Here is a 25,590-nt window from a genome sequence, read left to right as displayed (position 1 = left end):
GGGAGGTTAAAAGAAAACAAGCTGCTGATAAGAGGAAGTACGCTCCTTCCACTCCCCTGCTCCTACCCCTGCAGGAAACACAACTTCTTGGCATGGCAAAGTACCAGAAAATAGTATGAGAATTAAAGGAAGGTTGCAGCAAATACTTGACATTAGCCTGCATGGAACAAAAGAAGATTCCAACATCTTAGTTAAAAATGGGTTTATGTAAGACCTTTGCCATTATTTTCCAATTATTTATCTGCTTTAAGAAATACAGAGAGTGAGAGGACCTAATTTTGTCTCATAAGCACCATCTTTTCCTATTTACCCAAATTTTTTCATAAATTCTGATTTTGCCCATGTTGGTTTCAAGGAATAGTACATCTACTGGATAATATAGCAACCAGCTAGGTGAAGCAAAGGACTGGTTCTGCTGTCACTGAACGGCTGGGAAATGATGAGATGCTAAACAGATTTCTTCGCTGTTGGGATCCCCACAATATTTATCGTGGATGTTCATTGCAAGGATCATAGACGGAAAGAGCATGCAATTTTTCTCTAGCTAATTCGACATTGAACTTTTACTGTGAAGCTGAATGCTGTAGAGTAGAACACAATGATTTTTAGCAAGGAGATGGTTTTTTAATTACATCAAATTATATTATAAACTTTACAGTGCATTTTCTGAAACCGAGGCTGGGAGCCCATCAGACAAAGATCTTTAAGCCAAGCATTATCAACATCAGGATTCCCCTAAATGGGCAGCCATATTCTAAATGAAATATGAGGTAGATTGAGGGAAGTGATTGGACCATCTTGTTAGCAAATCACAAAATATTTTCAGTACTTTCAAAAAGTAAAGCAACCTTCAAAGTGAGGGGAGAAAGCCTCTCTCCCTGGTTAATCTTAGACAATCCCTCATGTCTCAGATATTGGCACACATACTCCTGTAGCATGCGTATTGGAAGCTCCACTTGCAGTTGTTTGTTTCATTGAAGGTTTAGTAAAGTGCTGCAGGTAGAGGTGGCAAATCAAGCTTCATCGGCTTCATGCATTAAGACTTCATTGGAATCTTTCTACTTGCTAAGGAATAGGGCCACTCTTGTAATGAGGAAAGCTAGTGCCAAACAATGATAAAAGAGTTAAAGGAATTCAACAGGAGACAGTGCAGTATTAATGGTTCTAGAGCTTGGTTAATTCTGGAGATGTCAGGGCTGGGCAGAATCAGTGCTGGGATGTGGATCAGTGGAAGGCAAAAAGCAATGACAGTGCCAGAAAAGGGAAGAAATGAAGAGGGTGAAGAGGGTATTACAGACAAAACCATGCTTCCTAGTATTGTTTATAATCGGCCTTTTTAAAAAATTTTTATTTTATTTTTTAAAAAATTTTTTGACAGGCAGAGTTAGAGAGAGAGAGAGAGAGAGAAAGATCTTCCTTTTTCCGTTTTCCACCCCCAAAATGGCCGCTACGGCCAGCGCACGACGGCCAATCCGAAGCCAGGAGCCAGGTGCTTCTCCTGGTCTCCCATGCAGGTGCAGGGCCCAAAGACCTGGGCCATCCTCCACTGCACTCCTGGGCCACAGTAGAGAGCTGGACTGGAAGAGGAGCAACCGGAACAGAATCTGGCACCCCAACTGGCACCAGAACCCGGTGTGCCAGTGCCACAGGTGGAGGATTAGCTTACTGAGCTGGCCTATGATTGGCCTTTTGAATGTTCAGTGTCCTCCAGTCTCGGAAGCCTCTGTCAAGGTGAACAAGCCTTACTTGTTCACACACTCATTCTTTCACTCATTGCAAAAATATGAAGGCCTGTTGTATGCCAGGTGCTGCGCTCAGGGAAAGTATGATATAATATTCACATATTTAATAATAGAATGTATGCAGAATATTGCAGAAGAGCAGAATGGATAATTAGTGATGCTACAATGTCCAGAAAAAATTTCATGTACAGAATGGTATTTGACATAACTCTTGAACCTTGAGTAGAAATTTGCAGGTGGCTACTTCAGGACTTGTAGGGATAGACAGGAGACACAAGAGCAGAGCTAATTCAGTAAGGCTGAAACAGAGTGGATATGCAGAATTATGTACTCCCTTGATGTCGATAATACCAGGCTATTAGGCTATAAACAAATAAAAGAACAAGATACACAGATATTTGGGGTAGAAACTAGGAGATTTTATCTTTATTATTTTTTTTTGAGATTTATTTATTTTATTTGAAAGAGTTACAGAGAGGTAAAAGGGAGAGGCAGAGGCAGAGAGAGAGAGAGTTTTCCATTCGCTGGTTCACTCCCCAAATGGTCTTAACAGCCAGTGCTGGGCCAGGCTGAAGCCAGGAGCTGGAAGCTTCATCTGAGACTCCCACATAGGTGCAGGGGGTCCATGACTTGGGCCATTTTCTGCTGCTTTCCCAGATGTATCAGCAGGGAGCTGGACTGGAACTGGAGCAGCCAGGACTTGAACTGGTACCCATATGGGATGCTGGCCCCTGCAGGCAGTGCCTTTATCTGCTATGTCACAGTGCTGGCCCCCAAGATTTTATTTTTAATAGTAGATAATATAAGATCACTCTCAAGATGTAGTTAGGGGTGTTGGCACTGTGGTGTAGTAGGTTAAGCCTCCATCTGCGGTGGTTTCATATCCTGGCTGCTCCTCTTCTGATCCAGCTCTCTGCATAAGGCTTGGAAAAGCAGTGGGAGATGGCCCAGCTGCTTAGGCCCCTGCGCCCACATGGGAGACCAGGAAGAAGTGCCTGGCTTTGGATCGGCTCAGCTCCAGCAGTTGCAGCCATTTGGGGAGTGAACCAGCAGATGGAAGATCTTTCTCTCTCTCTCTCCCTCTCTCTATAACTCTACCTTTCAAATAAATAAATAAATAAAATCTTCAAAGGAAAAAAAAAAGGTCTAGCTAAGAACTATCTCTTGCATTTTCATTATTCTAGAATTACATTTAAAAACCCTGTGATTTGGACATTGCTAAATGTATTAGGTGATAGTTTTCAAGGTGTTGTCCCAAGACTAGCATATCAGTTTCACCTGGGAACTTGTTAGAAATGCAAATTGTCAGATAGGCAGGCTGTAATCCACAGCTACAGAATAGGGTGCTTTGGGGGTGGGGCCCACTAATTTATGTTCAAAACAAGCTCTGCAGATGATTTCACTGAATATAAATGTTGAGTATCACCACAGTAGGGTGTGATAAATGACAGGTTGAGTATCAGTGACATCTTTCCGTGTAAATGTCAAAATCATCATATGAAAAGTAAAATATTGACTTGCACTGTAGCTTGGCTCATTAATTGAAAACCTACTGTATTTAGAATTATCTGCAGGAAAAACCTAAAAGATTTACTGGTGTAATGAGTTAGAAATTTCTTGTCTGGGGCTTTAATTACTAGGTGTGTGAGTATGTGCAAGTCATCTGTAGGGTGGAAATAATTCCTCCTCTGTAAATTGGTTGTGTATATTCTAAATAACAGACACACAAAGCACCCCAGACAAACTAGAAGCTCTAGAAAGTGTTGTTGCTAGTATTATTAAGTTACAATTACTGTTGCCATTATTGCAAGATAATTACTCACAGGTGGGCATTCATCACAGGTGGGCATTTTAAAACACGGTAGGCTCCGTGCTTCAAGATATTAACCCTACTACCTGCCACTGCATCAATTCAGTTTCACTGTGGCAAATATACTGTACTCAATAAATGTCTACTGAACAACTGAATGAGTAAATAAATCTATAACCATTACCAATAGTGGAGGTGAGGGAGAGGTGCCACAGTTTCCTGGTATATTTACCCTCATGCCACTGTCTAGTTAAGACCTTATCAGACATTGATAGAAATGGAGTAGGTTCCAGATTCCCTAAGTCTAAAGGGTCAGAGTGGGTGGCAGAAGCAGAAGCAAACAATTACAAGGCTGATGATACAAGGCTGAAAAAGTGATTCTTTGCTAGAGGAAGAGGATCTCTGGCAATAGATATCAATAAATTCTCTGGACAATGCTGTGTAAGCAGAGTGATTAACGTGAACTTCCCAGTTAGTTGCTTTATGTGATTTTTTTTTATTACTAAAGAGACCAGCCTTGTTCAAAAGCAATTTATAATCTATTCTAGAATTACCTACAGAACCAGGCATGAACTGACTCAAAATCTCTCATGATAGTTTACAGTTATACCATGTTAACCAGAATGTGATTCCACGTTAGTCATGGTAATGAGGGGTTTTTGGATTGTTTAAATATATATATATATAAAACTTTAAAGGACAAGGATATAGTGGCCACAAAGACCATAGAAAATATTGCACTATAAGCCTTGAGGAAGCTACAAAAGATATTTCCAAGGTTATTTCTAAGCACAAAAGATCCTGCCTCTCAAGGTGACAATTTTGACAAAGAATGAGGGAGGGGAAAACATCAACGTTCAATCAGTTTTTCTGAGAGGCAGCTGATTATAGTGTTGAAGGGAACCAGACCTACTTGGACTGAATAGTGTTTCTCCAACCCCTTAGGTATGTGACCTTAGAACTGCTCCATTTTGGGGGTACCTTAGGATTCCCACCAATTAATGAGAATAATAATGTTACCCCACTCCTAGAGTTTGATGATTATATGAAGTATTTTTGAAAAATATTAGAACAGTGCCTGACACACAGTATTAAATACTGTTAATATGATTAGGCGTTAATACAAAATTGTATATATTTGCATGTTTTAACCTTATGGCTTTCCCCATTTCATGAATGATTATGCACCATATTTAGTGTTAGAAGAATTAATTAGTAGTACACAGTCCAGAGAAATGGCCAACTGCTGGTCCAGGAATAAGAACCACACGCAAATGATTAAATAGTTCTAGTTCTTGTGTTAACTGTGTAGAATATCTGAAATACATTTTGGTATCCTTCAATAATCCTCTTCTACATCAACTTGACCTTCCATGGACAAAGACTAAATAAATCACAAGTAGAAATCTGATATTAGTAAAATTTGCCAAAATTCTTATTTTTTATTTTACTACTATTGCTAATGCTGTTCAGCAAATATTTCTTACTTTTTGTCTCTGGCACTATGATAAGGTTGTATACCTCTGCCCTTTCGAAGTTAGACACTTGGTTATGGGATTGGCTTTGGCTTATGCAAAGCTTTGGCTTAGACGATTTCCAGGGGAGGCTTTAGGAAGCAATTTGATTTGTCAGGTCTTTTACCCATACTTTGAAGTATGTGGTCTAAATAAACTTCTACCTGCAGACTAGTCATGGACCTGTAGTATGATAGAGAACTATTTCTTGCTTCTTTGTACTGCAGAATAACTTAGCTGGTCCTGGTTGATGCCACTATTGAGAAGCTCAGATTGCTCTAAATAGAAGCACTTTAAAGCTTAATGTTGCACAGATTGATACACACCTTTTGTGCCCTCCGTTTGTCTGCTCGTTGGTTTTGGTGGTAGATCCGACTGAAGTTGGATACAATAACTGGAACAGGTAGAGCAATGACCAAGACACCACTCAGCGAACAGATGGAACCAAAAATCTTGCCTGCTATGGTTTTTGGTACCATATCACCATACCTGTGTTAGAGAAAAAAATATATATTGTTTGAAGTCTCAGAAACACATGCCTACTGATTACACAATTTTTTTTGCTTTAAGTCAAACTTTTTGAACATATCTATTTCTATTTTATGATTATAATATACATTATTTCAGACTTATGAATATCTGAATATAAAATTTACCTTTCAATGTTTTAGAAAATGCTAACATTCAGAAGTCTCTTGGTTTGGAATCTATTTGAAGGCAAATGATGTAATGATAGCTTTTCAATTTGTCCTTTGTATGCCATGGCATAACTCTATATAATACTACTCTTTCTATGGTAGAATTTATAGACTCGATAACACAGTTTTCCACTTAATTTCTTCAACATTTGGTTGGTTATGAAATTTAAGTAGAAATGGTAGTATATCACATTCCTTTCATGTTATGTAATCACTTAAAACTAAACTTTTCAAGGTCCCCATTAACCTTGTGAAATCCAGAGGCCATTTCTCCATGATAATCTTATTCAATCTCTCATTTTGATCTCATTAGTAGACTATTCTTTCCTTGACACTGTTTCCATTCTTGGCTTCCACATGGAACATTGCTCTCCTTATCTTCCTACCTCACCAACTGCACTTCTCTCACATCTTTTCTGCTTCCGTTCTCTTGATCTGATTTCTAAATCTTGGAGTAATTCAGATCTCAGGCTTGAGTCTCCTAATCTTCTCCACATAAATGCTCTTCCTGTGTGATTTCATCTGATCCCATAGCTTCAAATTCTGTCTAGGCAGCTGACACTCTAAATTACACCAACAGCCCCGATGGTTCCCCGAGGATCCGACTTCCATCTCCAGTGAGCTAGTCTGTTTCTAACCCTGGACTCCTATCAGTCAATGCAAACTTAAATTAGCCAAAATGAAGTCTCATTTCCCTAGCTTCCTCTTCACTCCTCAAAACTATTCCTCCCACTGTTTGCCACCTATCATTAAGTGGAGCCACAAACCACCCAGTGGTTCACGCCAAAAAGGAGAGAGCTGCATCCCTGATGTCCACATCTTATCCCTTGTTTAGTCTTCTTGTTTCTGACCAAACAAAACTCTATCGTGTCTGAATCTCCTTACTCAAGCTGCATGTTATAACAATAAACTGAGCCATCGCCATGTCTCACCAGAGGCACAGATGCATTGTCTCAGTTGAAATCTTCTTTCTATGTTTGCCACATTACAATTCACGCCACCACAGCAGCCAGAGTTATGGTTTAAGAAGTGGAAATCAGATCGTTGCTGCTTCACTTAATCCGGCTAATGGAATTGAAACTAAAATTCAAACTCCTCACCTTTTGCTCCAAAGATCTATACGTCACACCACACTTGATCAAACTCATTCTCTTCTGGCCACTGTGGTCATCTGGCTTCTGTTTGCACATGCAGCCCCCAGAGCATCTTTATTCACATTGTCACTTAAATGCCTCCATCCAAGAAGTTGATTCCAGATATCTAATCCACAGCAGTCTTAGGACATTTCTCCCCAGTCATCCCCATAATATTTTCCCATTTGATTACTTTCTTTTTTAAATTTATTTTTTATTTTTTTTTGACAGGCAGAGGGGACAGTGAGAGAGAGAGAGACAGAGAGAAAGGTCTTCCTTTCTGTTGGTTCACCCTCTGATGGCCGCTGCAGCCGGCGCGCTGCGGCCGGTGCACCGTGCTGATCCAAAGCCAGGAGCCAGGTGCTTCTCCTGGTCTCCCATGTGGGTGCAGGGCCCAAGGACTTGGGCCATCCTCCACTGCACTCCTGGGCCACAGCAGAGAGTTGGACTGGAAGAGGGGCAACCGGGACAGAATCTGGTGCCCTGACCAGGACTAGAACCCAGTGTGCCGGCGCCACAAGCAGAGGATTAGCCTATTGAGCCGCGGCGCCGGCCACCATTTGATTACTTTCATTGTATATGCATTTACATGTGATATTTTATTTTAAATTTATTTTTGGGGGCTGGTGCTGTGGCATAGGGGGTAAAGCTGCTGCCTGCAGTGCCAGCATCCCATATGGGTGCCGTTTCGAGTCCTGGATGCTCCATTTCCCATCCAGCTCTCTGCTATGGCCTGGAAAAGCAGTAGAAGATGGCCCAAGTCCTTGGGCCCCTGCACCCACGTGGGAGACCTGGAAGAAGCCCCTGGCTTCAGATGGGTGCAGCTCTGGCAGTTGTGGCCAACTGGGGAGTGAACCAGCAGATGGAAGACCCCTCCCCCCACCACCTCTGCCTCTCCTTCTCTCTCTGTATAACTGCGACTTTCAAATAAATAAATACATCTTTTTAAAAAAAATTTATTTTTGATTTTCTCAAGTTAGAGAGGAATTGCCCTTGGAATGGTTGTTGAGAGTGGCCAAAGGGGATATTGACTAGCACTGCTTTTCGTAAACCCATTCTCAGCTTTGCTTTCTGCTATGAAGGCCCAGTTACTCATTCTTGTTGGTATTTGTGGGTAACCAGCAGTTGAACTAATTCACTAAAAATAAAATTTGTACCAGAATTGGCAGTATTAACTTATGGTAAAAAAAAATAATAACCCAAGACCTGGAATGCCGTGTCCTTCTGTAGCACATCTGAAAACCTAAATTGTCATCTGATTATTATGTTGGTGAAGAAACAGTCAAAACTAGAGGAACTTAGAGAGGCTGAGCAGAAAGGCTTGAGGACATTCTTAATATAGAGATGTCAGTGGACTTGGAAGGTCAACTTCTTTTTATACACTGCTGTGCACACAGGAGCCAATTTCTATATTGGCCACAGTTCACATGGAGTGCCATTCATATTTTATAAATATCTTTTTTCCCTTTGCACTGATTATGCAGTAGGCTCTGGAGGAGGCTAGCACGTGCACACACACACACCCATACACATACATGCATACAGCTGTAAACAAAGGAATTTGAGTGTGGCCTAGAAAGTGTTCCTTAAAATGGAAAGTAAATCAAAATCCATTATACTTGTGGTCAGAGAAGACAAACATTGAGTTGGTGTAATTAAAATAAGCCCTTTAAAATATAAATATATAAGAACACCAAATGAGTCCAGCATATAGTTTCTCTTGCCCCTTTCTAAAGAGATTTTTTAAAATTAGTATTTATTAATTTTTTTTAAAAAAAGATTTATTTATTTGAGATGCAGAGTTACAAAGAGGCAGAGGCAATCTGTTGGTTCACTTCCCAAATGGCCACAACAACTGGAGCTGGGCTGATCAGAAGCCAGGAGCTGGAGCTTCTTCAGGGTGTCTCATGTGGGTGCAGGGGCCCAAAGACTTGGGCCATCTTTTGCTGCTTTTTCAGGCATATTAGCAGGGAGCTGGATCAGAAGTGGAGCAGCTGAGATTTGAACCAGCACCCATATGGGGTGCTGGCACTGCAGGAGTTGGCTTTAACTGCTATGCCACAGTGCTGGCCCCTTTATTAAATTTGTCTTGTGTTCTAGGTTCACTATGTCTGGGTTGGCAATCCCTGAATACTTGTAGTTATTTGAATACATTAAGAAAGGTGAGGAGATGAATCAGTTTGATGAAAGCCAAAAAATTTAGCATAAGGGTCAGTCAGGGAAAAGACATCTCTATTTATCTATCTATGTATATGTATGTAGTTTATTATCTTAAAGCTATGCAAATCTACATCATGTAAAATGATATTTATTATTTACTTCTACCATATTTGTTTTGTAATCCCGAATTCCTTCATAATCCAGAGTGGGAGTGAGCACTTGAGATGGCTGGGCGCTACAGCAGTGATTATGGTGGAGAGAGAAAGGGAGTGAGTGTTCATTTGCAGGCGTACCTTGTCTAGTCTTTTTACTCTTGGATAGAGAGCTTTCCTGCATTGAAGTCCATTAGGATGGTCCCTTAGGGCACTGTTGTGAGATAAGAGGGAGGAGGAGGAGGAGAGAACTGGGAAGCAGCACAGGGTGTTCAGGTAGTCTGGGCTGTTCTGCGATTATTCACTGCCTGAGTGCTTGGCTCATTCCCTAGGAGCACCTCCTGCCACCTTCGTTCCTTAGAGATGAACTTTTTTGCTCAGCTCCTTGCTCCCCTCAGCTTTCTAAGATTGGATTGCGGTTGATATTTTGCAGTATTTTATACATATCTCACTAATTGTCTCTGTTGCAGAATAATGAAGAACATATAGTTTGATTCATGCTTGTTGTGAATTTATCTGTATTGTCTCTCTTCTGATTTAGGAATGACCTGGAGAAATGGAAAAATTTCTTTGCAAAATTGTAATTGGGCACAGGACATTCCAGATATGGGTAATATCTTGCTGGCAAAACCAGTTGCTCTTCTTTGTTAAAAAAGGAACTTTTTTAAACTTTCATTTAATAAATATAAATTTCCAAAGTACAACTTTTGGATTATAGTAGCTTTTCTCCCCCTAACCTCCCTCCCACCATCCCATCTCCTACTCCCTCTCCCATCCCATTCTTCATCAATTCATTTTCAATTATCTTTATATACAGAAGATCAACTTAGTATATACTAAGTAAAGATTTCAACAGTTTGCACCCACACAGATACACAAAGTATAAAGTACTGTTTGAGTAGTAGTTTTACTGTTAATTTGCATAGTGCAACACATTTAAGGACAGAGATCCTACACGGAGAGTAGGTACACAGTGACTCCCTTTGTTGATTTAACAATTGACACTCTTATATGGCGTCAGTAATCACCAGAGGCTCTTGTCATGAGTTGCCAAGGCTATGTAAGCCTCTTGAGTTCACAAACTCCAATCTTATTTAGACAAGGCCATAGTCAAAGTGGAAGTTCTCTCCTCCCTTCAGAGAAAGATACCTCCTTCTTTGATGGCCTGTTCTTTCCACTGGTATCTCACTTGCAGAGATCTTTCATTTAGGTGTGTGGTGTTTTTTTTTTTTTTTTTTTTTTTGGGTCACAGTGTCTAAGCTTTCCATGCCTGAGAAACTCTCATGGGCTTTTAACTGGATCCAAATGCCTTAAGGGCTGATTCTGAGGCCAGAATGCTGTTTAGGACATCTGCCATTCTATGAGTCTGCTGTGTATCCTGCTTCCCATGTTGGATCGTTCTCTCCTTTTTAATTCTATCAGTTATTATTAGCAGACACTAGTCTTGTTTATGTGATCCCAAGAAAGGAACTTTTAACTAGTATTCAAACTAAATAAAAAACAAACTATCATTGTACTCCTTGGGAATCATATCTCTGTGAAACTCAGTGCACAGAAAGGCTTAGAATAGAAAGCTACACACATTGTAGTTCAATGAACATTGAAAGTATTCCTAAAATCCATATTTTAATGATTACTGCTATCATAAGCATATTAGTTACCTATTGATACTATATATTTCACTTAAAAACATATCTCCTTTCCCTCTCATTCTCTGTTCTGAACTTTATAGTAAGCCAAGTAGCATTACATATTCCATTTTGTCTTTCTTCAGAATTTAATATTATATCTCTAGTCTTCAAAGTTCTCAAAACAAGCTTAAAAACAAACATTGCTTAAATATGGTGTTTAGCTTCAGGTAGATGTTTTTCACGTATATTTTTTTTCTGTAAATAAAATGGTTTAAAAGATTACAAGGAATAGATTTTATTTCAAATGAAATAAATATTGAATTCTTTAAAACAGAAGAAAACAGGGAGATGAGATAATACGGGAGAATAATCACTACGAAGTTTCCCATAATGAGTGACTTGCACTGTTAATTGAAAGGCAGGCTTCCTCTCCATGTCCACTTTCCCCTCCTTTTTCTCCTCACTCTGTTAGTGGGCTCACCCCCGTTTCTGCTCCCCTTTCCTCCTGGACATCTCTGCTGGCTCAGTGCTCCCCTTCCATATGTTATTAGTTTAAACGTACAAAGCAGAGCTGCCATTAACCCAGAGTGTTAATTCTAAAGTTGCACAAACAGCCCCAAAATGACTTCTTGTCTAAAATGACTTTGTTTGCCATCTGTTAAAATTATTTTGGGTGTAAGACCAATTCTCCAAAAAAGATGTAATTTTTAGTTATTGAAGATTTTCAGTGTCAAATATTATCCAAAATATTTATGCAAAATCCTTGAATTCTGGCATATACTCTACTTATTAATACCAAAAAGTGAATAAAACTTGGTTAATTCAGGCCAACAGCTCTATCTATTGATCTATCTATTGATGGGGCCTGTGCTGTGGCATAGTGGGTTAAGCTACTGCCCGCGATGCTGGGGTCCCATAAGCCAAGAACACTTTTATCCTGGTTGCTCCCCTTCCCATGCAGTTCCCTGCTAATGCTCCTGGGAAAGCAGTGGAAAATGTCCCAAGTGTTTGGGGCCCTGCACCCATTGGGAGATCAGGAACAGGATGTCCTGGTTCCCAGCTTCAATTCTGACCCAGCTCTGGCCATTGTGGGCATTTGGTGGATGAACCAGTGGATGGAAAATATCTCTTTCTGTTTCTTCATCCCTCTCTCTCTCTGTAATTCTGCCTTTGAAATTAAAAAAAAAAATCACACAAAATAACACATTATAAACAAAACTTTATTTGTATGTACTCAGTTTTTCCCTATTTGGCATTTCTCCAGAAATCATATGGCTACAGCCTGGCTATCTTTGGATCTCAAGCAGAGAAATATTTCCTTGAATTTTCTTACATAGTCTGCAAACACAATATTGCTAGCTTCCCAGTGCTATTCATATACTTTCTATTTTTCTCCTCTTTTTATTTGAAGAGTATAAATGTAGGTTCATTTGATAAAGGAGAAATGTTATTTAAGGGCAAATCACCCCAGTCCAAGTATGACTTTCCATCTGTGAGACTATTTCCCATGGATATTAAGAGAAAAAGCAAAAACCATGCATTTACAAACAATCACAAAGGTTTAAGAGATCTTCATACAACAGGACAAAAATGCTGATTTAAAATAAACCTTGACAATTCCTGCAATTCAATCTCTCTCTCTCTTTTTCTACAATAAGAAGTCGTAAATTGCTAGGTGTAAGGAATAGAATGAATGGATCCTGGGCAGGTGCACAGAAGCCTAGCAATATCCTGCACATTGTACAGGGCAGGTGCTAGTTCCACAAAAACCGTATTGTAACTAGTACCATGTTAAAGTAAAAACTTCATATAGGACATAAGTCAATATTTTGTAGTGTAAGTATTTGAATAATAAGTATTAAAAATGTCAGTTGAAAGTAAGTGATATGTTTGATATCCTAGTGAAAGCCATTAGTTAAATGTGTGTGTGCATTTATGTTTTAATGATTGATTTGGGGGTTGAATTTTTCTCTTTAAACTGAGTGCTAGCTCTAGAGGTCTAAGAAAATTTATGTTGACCTAGAAGCTGGATCACTTTGTTACTAAGAATTACAGCCCTCAGGCTCTCAGAGGCTTTGCTCTTCATGGATTTTCTGCCATCAGTTTGGTATTCTGGAAGGTCCAAAGTTTGAGGGGTAGTTTTTGTAGAAGGTACAATATCTGTAAGTACAAAATGGCTTTTTTATGGTTTATTTGTTTATTTTGAAAGTCAAAGTGACAGAGAAGGAAAGAGAGAGAGAGAGAGAGAGAGAGAGAGAGAATGAATCTTCTGTCTGCTGGTTCACTCCCTAGATGGCAGTAACATCCAGCAGTTGACCAGTCTTAAATTCGGAGCCAGGAGCTTCATATGGGTCTCCTTCATGGGTGGCAAGGACCCAATCCTTGGGCCATCTTCTGCTGCTTCCTCAGGCCATTAGCATGGAGCTGGATCAGAAGTGGAACAGCCTGACTGGAAACAGTGGTGTCCCAGGCAGCGGCTTCACCTGCTAAGCCACAAGGCTGGCCCTGCAAATGATTTATTAAGTGTTACTATGTGATAACCATTTGTGGTGTAGAACTTGTTTGCCAGAGGGGCCCTGGTATTACTTCAGCAACAGATAGATTTCTCTTTGACATTTTAAAATCAATGTGTGCTTAAAAAACTGCTTTGATTTTTTTTCTCTTTACCTCTCTTGCCTGGAGGATCTGTATCACTTTAGCATCCCAGTTCTATTAGTTTGAGAATAGTTTTTCATTATCTCATGTACAATTTTTAAAATATTGTCTTATTACCTGTTTAAGCAAAATTATGAGCTGCTACTTTTGTTTATTCTTTTAATATTTATTTTATTGTAAAAGCAGGAAAAGAGACAGAGAAAGTGAGAGAGATCTCCCATTCGCTAATTGACCATCCAAATGCTGCAATGGGCTGAACTGAACTGGGCTGAATCCAGGAATCAGGAACTCATTCTGCATCTTGCATGTGCATGGCAGGGACCCACGCACTTGAGCCATCATTCGCTTCCTCCCAGGTCTGCATGAGCAGGAGCTAGAATGGAGAGTGGAGTGAGGACTTGATCCCAGGCACTGTGATATGGGACGCAGGAGTCCCAAGCTGTGTCTCAATTACTCTCAAACAGCGGCCCTAGCTAACTTTTGCAAGTGATTTTTTAAAAAACTTTCCCCATTGTTTATCACAGTAGTTATCTGAGCATCTACTAAATGAAAAGGGAAGCCATGGCTGGCGCCGCGGCTCAATAGGCTAATCCTCCGTCTGCGGCGCCAGCACACTGGGTTCTAGTCCCGGTCAGGGTGCCAGATTCTGTCCCAGATTCCAGTCCAGCTCTCTGCTGTGGCCCGGGAAGGCAGTGGAGGATGGCCCGGGTGCTTGGGCCCTGCACCCGTATGGAAGACCAGGAGAAGCACCTGGCTCCTGGCTTCAGATCAGCGCTGTGCATTGGCCATAGCGGCCATTGGGGGATGAACCAATGGAAAAGGAAGACCTTTCTCTCTGTCTCTCTCTCACTGTCCACTCTTGCCTGTCAAAAAAAAAAAAAAAAAAGAAAAGAAAAAGAAAGAAAAGGGAAGCCATTGGATCCTTACCCTAACTAGAAGGTTCTAGCCTGGAATCCATGGATTCTTAAGGAATCTGTGGATAATATTCAGCTGGGTTACGGGACTCCATGAGCATATGTGACTTTATATGCATTTTCTTGAAAAGAGTTTTTTTTTAAATTACTAATTTTGACTAAATCATAAGATTTTTTATTAAATTATGCTATGACCTAAATAATATTTAAAACTTATGACTTGAATATTTGCCTTATGTTATCCATGTAGAGTCTGAACTAACATTGCACTAAGGAAATGCTGTGCAAATAACTGCAGAACTAGCATATACCCACTAGGGGGCATAAAAGCCTAAATGAAAATTGGAAAGAAACCAGGTCTTTTCTGGTTTTCACAAGCTCAGAGTGAGAGAAGTATTTCCAGTAAATTGCTTGCACCAATTCCTTATCTTTGCCTACACACGTTCAATATTTAGGGTATGTTTTGGGAATCTTATAACTCTGAAAGCAGTTGAACAGGAAAAAAATCCCACCAAGTTCATAGATTATCTATATTTAAGGTGTTTCCAAAAAGATGCATAAGAATTCTGACAGCATTTTATGGTGCTTCTAGGAAGATAGAGGATGTCCTCTAATGTGAGATATCACTAAAACCTCATTTTAAACAAGAAAGACCCCAAGGGTGAAAATTGAGGGGAACTGGGTTTGTGTACAGAAAGTGATCAAGGATAAGACCAAGATGTCTTTTTCCCCACCAGTCAATATTCAAGCCCTCAACATCGGGTGTCAGTGGGGCTCATGGGCTGTGTGCTTTTAGTCTGTGCCTTTTAAGAACATAAATTCTTTTCTCTTTGTTGTTTATTCTCTTGCTTTTCACTTATTATATCATTAAGTGAGAATTTAAAGGTTATAAATGAAACAAAGGTTTATGACCTCATTCTAGTATTTTTTTAAACCTTAATGAATGCTATCAATAAAAACGTACAGTTTCCTTTAAAAATGTGTGCTTATTTTCAGGGTATGTTTTTCAGAGAACATATCTCTAACATTTGTTATATTCGTTGATTTCTTTAAAAATGTTAAGAAAATATATGTATAATTGATTTCTGGGACGCACACATTAAAAGCAAACAGACAAACAGTAAAAAAAAAGTCCACTGGGGACTGGCTTTCCCAGCTGTGGACCAGCAGAAATAGTTTGCTCTGCTCTGGGTTCCTAGTCTCTGTGGCTCCGAGCTATCCTTTCATCCATGTTCCTTTGAATCTGATCCTGTCGTTTTTCTGTATAAAAGCCTTCACTGTCTCTCAGTCATCTGCTGGAAAAAGCTCAGGCTCCTTAGCGTGATGCACACAGCTCTGCCTGACTCAGCCATCTCATCCTCCACACACCCACACATACCCTATGTTCTAATTGGAACAAAGAGCTTCCCTTTACTGGAAGGCATCAAGTCCTCCTTCCATTTGTCTAGGCCTTGGGAATATTATTCTTTCGAGACTACTCCTCATTGTACTTCCACTGCAAAAATCCTTTGGGTAAACAGCAACATACCTTGATAATGCTTGACCATTAGGTCTCACTTGAAGAATTTCTTAAGTATTTTAATATCAATAAGAGTATCCTTTTCCCTTTTCTTTGCCTCCAATGCTGCTTGCAATGTATAGAGTACAATTAGTTTTTTTTACAGGTATATCTTCTCTTGCTAAACCACAAAGTGCATGAGGTCAAGGCTCACGTCATCATTATAAACCCAGCTCCAGCACAGACCTTGTCTAGTACTCAGCAAATAGTTGGAACTCAATAAATGTTTATTGCTTAAATAAATCCTTCAGAGAAAGGTCTGGTGGTAAACAATAAATACGGGAGGGAGAAAGGGAAGATATTTGTCTTCTGTTCTTTTTCTCTTAACCAGGTTTCCTATTTTCTCCCTGCCTAGCACTATCCCATCTCCTCGATATCTCTAAATTCCTCTCTGTACACTTAGATGAAATGCTCACCTCCACCTGGTTCCAAACTGTTCATGCATCTTACTTTTTATACTGGAGAAATCATTTTTTTAACCTAGATGATTTTAAATAAATATAGAAGCAGAGAGACCACTTTTGAAGATAGGTTTTCCATTAACACATGCTTAAAAACCATAAATTTAGCCAGAATTTTGAAGCACAAGTCACAGAAAATTTGACATATTTTGTAATTTTAAATGCCTAAGAATCTGAATGAATATTGATGCAGGTACCCTGAATGTCACATATCGTCCTGGGTCAGAGCTGGGTTTTTCTATTCTTGGGTATTCTTCTCATGGATGCTTGTAATCTCAGATAGGGACCACCATCAATTATCTGAAAATTCTACTGCAGGATCTTCATTTTTCTTAACAACGTCGTCTCTGGTTATACCTATTGGAGGAATTATGCTGTCTTCCATCAGCAGGAAAGTAATCCATCAGGCAAATGAAGCTTCTAGCATTTGCTCACTCATCTGGGCTTTGGGCCCATGGCAGCACCTTCCAAGGGATGCATGTTTTGGTTTTGCACAGGAAAGGGGTTGCTCTTCAACACTGTCAGAGTTGCTCTCCTACTGGGGGCTTTCTTCAGTTACCTGATGCGGTAGCTTCCACCTCTTCCTGTCCTTTGAAAGGTCCTGCTGTGGCAGGAAACTCCCCCCTGTGCGTGGTCCCAGGCACTGCTGCGGCCCTGCAGGTTGTCACCCAAGGAGACAAATCCCCATGCCATTTGGACAGTGCTTTTCACAAATCTGCTTTCTTTGATGCAGCCACCTCTCACTTGCTGAGTCTATGGAAGAGGTTCATTGCTTACAACACACTTGAAGTTTCCTCAGTGCTTGGGCATGGGGAAGGAGGAGGAGCTGGCTGCCAGGTTTATGCCCGTGATGCCGGGCTTGGACGAGAATGTCAGTTAGGCAGCTTAAAACCAAGAAGGGAGTTCTTGCTGTAAACATTTTCATGTTTTCTCACCTGAGTTTACAGAAGTCTAAAACCTATTAGCTGTTATAGGTCTCATGGCACCTTTAAGTTGTCTTTAAAAATTCACCTATTTTATTTCCAACTGTACTTTTTAAATTACTTATGGATTATCCAGTAATAACCTAACACATCTCATTTCTAATTCTGCCCAGGAGCACCTGGTGATTTTGTCACCTACTGTCTACTTCTTAAGTATTATGGGAAGGAAGGCACAAAATCTGCACTGCCCAGGAGACTTGGGTCTTTATCATGGCAGAGAAGTAGGACCTGTTTAGGTAGCAGCAGTCTGACTGATAGTTCTGCAAATAGATATTGTGTTTCTCCTGGCAGATATGGCCAGGCCCATGCCACTCACTCTGCAGGCCACCCTGGGGAAGGCCCTGGGCACTTCCTGTCCACTGGTCAAGGCACCCTTGGGTCACTGGAGCTCACCACCAGAGAGTGTTTCTCACAAGCCTGTTCTTGTTCTTGTTCTTGGCTCATCTGTGCATTATTCTGCCTTGTCCTTGACTAGTGACTTCTTCCTTATTAAAAATATCAACTTCTTTAGGCATCAATAATTGACCATGATCATGCTTTATGTAAATAGTCATAGCTGTTTAACTACAAAAGGAAGGGAGCTCAGAGAAGTGGTGATTTTACCTCTCAGAGACAGCCAGGAATGTTCACTAAAATTCTGGTCTTCAGTAAAACCTAGAAAGTTTCTATATCCTTAAGCAAACATGGCTTTTGATGAGAATCCAAGGGCCAATATTTACAGTAGAGATGTTTCAGGAGAACAGTTCTATTGCTATCAATGGGAAACAAAATTATCTCCTAAAATTGAATGATGATACTACGTGAGTTTTATGTTTTGACTCTTGCTTCTTCTTCAAAGATTAAAGCGTTGCTTGAATGTTCATTCTTTCTACTAACTATGTAAATGAGGGAATAGCTAGAAAAAACACGCATGAAGAGGGCCTTAATTTCATGATTTTACCTTTATAGCTCTACTTGGTTAGTCACAATTCTGTAAGAGAATGACCTTATGGATACTTTCTGATTGTATCTAGTGGCAGAGGGAGGAGTACAGTTTTGAGTTCAAGGGTGGGACCTCTGGTGGAGCTAGACAATGAAAGAGCCGACGTACTCCTCCTCTGGCCCACTTCCAATTTCCTGTTTGTGCTCTCCATTGGCAGAAGCAACAGAAGATGAGAGGCTAGCCCGGGAAATGCGGCCGGCTAGCACCTGGGCACCTGGCAGAGGCACACCCAACCAGGAACACAGCACACTTCCCCAGAGCCATGCTCTGCTGCCTGCCTCACACAGCTCACCAAGATAGTCTTCCCTGGTCCCAGCCAGTATGACCTAGATGCAGCGCTCTCATTTTGTTGATTGTCTGCAGGCCTCTTCCTAAAGAGAAAATTATATTTTACCAGAAATCAAATCTCAGAGGTGAGAGTGACAGGGCTTCTCTGGGTAGCAGTACCATGCGTCATGTCACCTTGTTTTTTAATGACCACAAGCAAATCGGCCTTTCCATCTGACGAACTAAGGAAAAGTGGAGCTTTTTCTGGGGCAGGCTTAAGGCTTTTCAGTTTTTGTCAAAAATGTGCATTTCAATCCACTATAAACCAAGAACAAGCTAAAGAACCCAAATCTCCAGTTTGACAGAGGGACGGAAACAATGCCAAACATGAAGCAACATTATGAAGATGTGAATTAGATCTGATGATTGTAAAATGTTCTACTTGCATGAAATAGGCACAATGCGTAATAAAAGCTGGTCCCTGGGGCTTCCAAGCCTCATAGTGACTAAGTGCTGGCAGGAGGCTCTTAATTAGAATAAATCATTTCAGAGTTGGATCCTTCAACAGATCATTGAGAGTGCCATCAGTAATAAATTAGGGCCATATTTTAAGGGCAGGTGAATATATGTAAAATCAAGTTGGCTTTAAAAATGAACACAGTTGCACAATTAGTTCAGTAACTCCTGAGTCTTTTTATTGCAGAAGTGTGTGTTTGGGTTGTTGTTATTTTTGATTACAGTAATGAAAGTCTATAGCTAAACATGTCAGAGCCTGGTTGTTAGTTATGAATTTAAATAAGGAAAAATATTCTTGTATTTAAAGAATATAAGACAGTCAGTGAAGGTTTTGGCAATAAAATGGAAATATCTGATGTGTACTTTAAATTAAAAATAAGAACACAGCGATTCCATTATAGGTATCATTAACATGAATAACTAGAATATTCTTGATATTTGTTTTACAACTTGATGCTTCTACTACTAATGAGGGTTATGGTAATAGCTGTTACCATTGTAGGTTAAAACTTGTTGGGTTTTTCACCACCTCACTAACCTCTAAGGGAACTCACTGTGTTGTCAATGCTGATTGATTTTCATTATGAGAAGGCAAGGCTAAAACTTGATACGGCTGAAGTGAATTCCCTGCAGAATTTGTTAGTGGTTTTATTAATACAAATAAAATTGTCTGCTTAGATAAAAGTGCTTGCATTAGTGAACTTCCACATGTGAAAATAGAATAATTTAAAACAAGTGATAACATCTAAAATCAAATCTTCCCGTTAAAAATATTTTTCTACCTGTTCTTTCCCCTCATTCTCTCCTTTCTCAAAAATTTATCTAGTTCCTCTATTGAGTAGTGTACTTTGATGCTGATAATAAATTCAACACTTGGCTCTTTTGTTTTCTCCCAAAAGCTCTCCCAGCCAAAAAAAGTTACAGCAATAAACAAAAAAATTAAACTCCCATTATCTAGTGTTTCCAAACTTTTTCTTCTACTTTCAAATGCCTAAGTTTCCTGCTTGCAATACATGCTTGATCTGACTTCTACAGGAAACAGTCGTTAATTATCTTGTTTACACCTCAGCTATCCACCTGAAAGGAGTTCTCCAATGGCTTCCTCTCTTCAAGCCTAAGTGAATCCTTTTTTCTCATTTTCAGTTGTTTCTCAACCACAGTCATTCACTGCATCATGATGCTATCTGAATATAGGACCGTGGTCCCATAAGATTTATTGCCTAATGACTTCATGGTGGCTTAGTTTGTTTAAGTATACTCTGTGATGTTCACACAATGATGAAATTGCTGAACAACACATTTCTCAGTGTGTGTCCCTGTACTTAAGCAACCCATGGTTGTGCTTTTATCTTTTTTTAAAGAGAGGGAAATAATGTTATTAGGTTGTCTGTGTCATTCCTAATATACCCATTTAGAGCACCCTTTGTATAAAGGGCAAGATAGTAAATATTCGAGGCTTTTCAGGACAGCCAGCTTGTCACAAAGATTCAACTTTCCTTCTGCAGTGCAAAAATGATCGTAGTTAATCTATAAATGAATGAGGGTGACTATAGTCCAACAAAACCTTATTTATGGACATTGACATTTGAATTTCATATTTTACATGCTAAGAAATATTATTCCTCTTTTTATTGTTTATGACCATTTAAATATTTTTAAATGCTTCTTAAGTGGCACAAAAAGAGGAGTTGACCTGCGAGTATGGTTTACCAGACCCTGATATAGAGGGATCTTTCTTTGGGTCATCAACTTGCTTTGGAAAGGTTAAGTGCTATTCTTTCCAGGAGAGTTTGAAACTACTCAACAAAACATTACTTCAATACAGTTACATGTATTTCTCCAAACATTTTATGCTTCTTGACTTTAGGAAATGTATCTTCTGGGGAAAGAGAAAAGAGGCACCTCTGTATCCGTGCCTATCTGACTTTCCCATTACTCTCCTCTCCACCACTCTTGAATGCTTCTGTCTACACAGGTTTATAGCAGATGAAAGCCAGAATGAGTGGGATGTTCTGCTTGCTGTCCACCACTCATGTGGTACTGGTGTGTATAGGGTAGGCGGAAGAGGTATTATGTCCCAAACACTATGATAAGTCTGGGAAGGCAGAGATTAACAGAAGTCCTTGCTGTTAGTGATATTTAGTAGAGACAGAAACAACGTAAGGAACCACAAATGTAATGACTGCTAGTGAGTACACTTGGGAAATATCCCCATAAGGAGGCAAGATTTGAATTGAAGAAGAATAAAAAGGAGTTAGCCCAGCAATACATAGGAGGGATGTGTTGTTCAGAGGCTTCCAGGCAATCCCCCTGGCAGCAGAGTGGTTCCTTGAGGAGGTGGCATAAGTCGTTGCCTATGGTGATACCGCGATGGCTTCCTTTCAACTCAACATTTAGAATGCTTGCTTGTATCAGTCAAATTCCACCAGGAGAGACAAAATATGCCTGAGAATTCTTGTCTTGGCTAAAGTACTCTTCTTGAGAGTGGAGGCACATTCAGCCTTCGAATTCATATGTCTTGGGAATTGAATTTGTATATCAAATTGTTTCTTGCAGGCAAGTTTTAATGGGGAGAGGGTAAAGTGAAGTCATATCCAGAAAAAGAAAAATGGTCCAGAAATGAAGGCTGAAATCCAAACTTAGGCTACTTAAAAGTTTTAGCCAGGGCTGGTTGTGCCTAGAAAAGCTTTGTTTTCCCCCCCGTGAACTGATTTTTAAAAGGATATTTGTTTGTCTAGCAAGACTGAACTGAGCCAGTCATTATGCCTTGGAGACCCTGTATTGATCTTAGCAGACAAACCACTAAATAGGACTGGACTGCTACACAATGGAGGATTAATTCTGCCTTCCACATAAGCCGAGAGTGGGCATGTCAATATGCACTTATGAACCATCCCTGGATGTGGAGAGAGGATGGAGACCCTAATAAACAAATTCATGTAGCAATGTCAGAAGGGATGTGGCCACATTTTTTTTGTTTGTTTCTATTAAACTCTGTAACAGAAAAAAAAGCTTTCTCCCTGCAACTTCCCAGATTGTCTACGTTTTTAAATACATGTTTTATGATCTGCTGAAGTACAGTATGGTGCTAATCAGTTTATATTTTAGAAGGAAAATGTGAAGATGTGTTTTCTTCCCCTTAGAGAGTTTTCTTTTTGAAACATCCCAACAGATATGGAAGATTTGAAATACAAATAAAGGTAGGTCATTATGAACTCTTACTAGCCTAAATGAAATTCTACTTAGGCTTACTAAGTGAGTGAAAATTAAGAGTCTTCCTCATCAGCTAATCCTTTGTCCCAGTGAGCTCTAACAGATTCCACATTCGGAAAAAAAAAGTATTGTTTTCTTACCCTGATTGTCAGATATGGATACGAGTTTAACTCCCTCATTTGTGATTAATGATACACGTCAAACAAATCTATGCATTTTTTTTTTTTTTTTAGGAAAGAGAGCAGAGAATTCACATGGAAAGTATATTTTGCTTTAATGTCAACTCAAAAACAATCTGGTTTCTCTGAAGTGCGGTCACTCCATGTATATTAAAATGCAGGGCCGTGACTGAAAGGTGTCATAGGGCCCTGGTGTTGTGTGTTCATTTTAAGCTCTATGATCTTTCTCATGGCACGTGTGATATGCTGCTCTGACTTCCCCTCAATTTTCTCACTCAGAGCAAAAGTAATCTCGCAGTAACGACAATTCTAGGATTCTAACGTTGTAGGTGATTTTGCGGATAACTATAAAGATTTTGTTTTGGTTGTATTCACCTCTTTGTCCTCAAAACATTCACTCTTCCTGTGGTAACATCCTCTGAGAGCAGGACTATCTCACTGTCATGGAGCAATGGGTTCAGACAAGAAATGCACCCAGCAGGTAACAGTTATTAGCTAGAAGCAAAAATTTAAATGCTGCGGCCGGTGCTGTGGCACAACGGGTTGATGCCCTGGCCTGAAGCGCCGGCATCCCATATGGGTGCCTGTTTAAGTCCCGGCTGCTCCTCCTCCGATCCAGCTCTCTGCTATGGCCTGGGAAAGCAGTAGAAGATGGCCCAAGTCCTTGGGCCCCTACACCCATGTGGGACACCCAGAAGAAGCTCCTGGCTCCTGGCTCCTGGCAACAGCTCTGGCTGTTGCAGCCATCTGGGGAGTGAACCAGCGGATGGAAGACACACATTCTCTCTCTCTCTCTCTGCCTCTCTGATTTCTGTGTAACTCTTTCGAATAAATAAATAAATCTTTAGAAAAAAATTTAAATGCTATAATATTTCCCAGTCTTTCATAAATGAGATTTTAAAAGTTTTAGAGGGACAGGGCTACCTTTGAACAATTTCTTACCTTACCTGGTTTCATGCTATCGTTTCTCTTATTTTTCAATGAATCTTCAAATTTCTAAAGCAAAAATGAAACTAAAGAAAATCTTTGGAATAGAGACAGTAGTACTATATAAGCACCGTGCTGAGCCTCTACCATGTCCAAACTCAAAGACATGAGTCATCCACCAGCGCTGGCATCCTATCTGGGTGCCGGTTCGAGTCCCGGCTGCTCCTCTTCTGAGCTGGTGGCTGCCTCCACCAGCCAAGGCTCTTGAATCAACTCTGATCAGCTGTGGGCTCTCGAATATTCCAGAAGGTAAACGCCGAGGAAGGTCAGAGCAATGATGGAGAAGTGTATGTGGCTTACACTATCTTTAGATAGAAATTTTCTGAGGGAGACTTCTGATATCCCAATCTGTATTTAATTATCTCAAATTATTTAATACTTATGACATTTCAGTGATTTAATTTTTCCTTAATTTGCTTAAAAAGTCTGTTCTCTAATTATAAATGGGTGCATGTTTTAAAATGAAAACAAGAAGAGAAGGATGTATCAATTCCTATAGGCGAGGAATGGCTACTGTAATGAGATGTTCCATTTTTATGTTCTATTTCCTTATGCCTTGGTCCTCTGGCCAGAGGAAGGTTAATGCTGTAAACGTTAAATGTCAGCAAATAGGATGACAGAAAGAACAGATACAATGTATCTGAAGATTGCTAAGTTCTTATGATTCCAAATGAATATGCCATGCTGGGAATGAGAGTTCAAAGATTTGGATATTTTCTATAGATGATATTTGCAAGCATAATACTGGCTCATCCTGTGTTGTAATACAAGTTAATTATGAACTATAGCCAAATACTTTTTCTATGTTAATTGCATTATGGTCTACAAGCAACACATGTTTTTACTTACACAATCAGATAAAAATAGTAATTTGCTTGCTTTGTCAAAACTTCCTTATTATCTGAGGAAAGCTTTGTCTGATCAATTGTAGCTGGTAAATTAAAATCCTCAGTGATTGCACATAATACTGCCATTCTCAATGGAAGCATGTAGGAAATGATATTTTTTAAAAGATTTATTTTATTTATATTAAAGGTAGAGTGATAGAGGGAGAGACAGAGGAAAGAAATCTTCCATCCACTGGTTCACTCCCCAAATGGCCAGAAAGGCTGGAGATGGGCCAGGCAGAAGCCAGGAGCCCAGAACTCCATCTGGTCTCCCACATGGTTGGCAGGGAACCATGTACCCGGGCCATCTTCTAGTTTCCCAGGCACATTAGCAGGGAGCTGGATGGGAAGAAGAGCAGCCAGGACTGGAACCTGTGCTCATAGGAGATGCCAGCATAGCAAACTGCATTTTTACAAGAGCTACAATGCCAGCCCTGCACATGATTTCTTTGAGGAAGAAAATTAGTGAGCTTATTTAGGCAGATGGAGGACTGGAGGACTCAGAATTAGGAATGTATAACAGATGCTTGGTTTTCCTGTATTAATTGTACATCTATTATGATTAGAGATCAAATTTATGTGCTCAAGTTAGCACTACTAAAGATGTGCTATACTACAGATATGAAGCAAAACTTTTTCTTTGCTCATTAGCTCCCCATGAATGAGTTATTACAATGAGGAACATACTTATTATCAAGCCAGGTTTATTCTAGAGCTTGTTTACATTTGCTATGTCTGAATTTGTTTCTGATATACCAGAAAAATTATACCCAAACAAAATCAGAATAGTATGTCACCACAATCCAGACTTCCAAAATCCTGACCTTCACATTTTTAAAAAGATTTATTTATTTATTTGAAAGTCAGAGTTAAAGAGAAAGAGGGCGAGAGAGAGAGAGAGAGAGAGAGAGGTCTTCTGTTCCCTGGCTCATTCCCTAGATGGCCACAATGCCCAGGGCTGAGCCAGGCTGAAGACAGGAGCTTCATCAGGGTCTCCCACGTGGGTGGCATGGTCCCAAACACTTGGACCATCTTCCATTGCTTTTCTCAGGCCATTAACAGGGAGCTGGGTCAGAAGTAGAGCAGTCAGACTGGAAGAGGCCCCCAAGTGCAATTCCAGCATCCCAGGTAGAAGCTTTACCTGCTGT

At 39.9% G+C, this 25,590-nt stretch overlaps 1 protein-coding gene across 1 annotated transcript in view; it reads right to left on the bottom strand.

The window, feature by feature from the left end:
- KCND2 (potassium voltage-gated channel subfamily D member 2) overlaps positions 1-25,590 on the bottom strand; it is a 525,177-nt gene that overhangs the window by 10,566 nt on the left and 489,021 nt on the right. The window contains 1 exon segment of the mRNA NM_001082118.1: positions 5,393-5,555. Within this exon segment, the coding sequence (NP_001075587.1) occupies positions 5,393-5,555 (163 nt within the window).

Source organism: Oryctolagus cuniculus, chromosome 3, assembly GCF_964237555.1.
Source record: "Oryctolagus cuniculus chromosome 3, mOryCun1.1, whole genome shotgun sequence".
Lineage (NCBI taxonomy): Eukaryota > Metazoa > Chordata > Mammalia > Lagomorpha > Leporidae > Oryctolagus > Oryctolagus cuniculus.
Note: the sequence above shows the minus strand (reverse complement) of the source record. Positions and strands in the feature narration are given on the sequence as shown.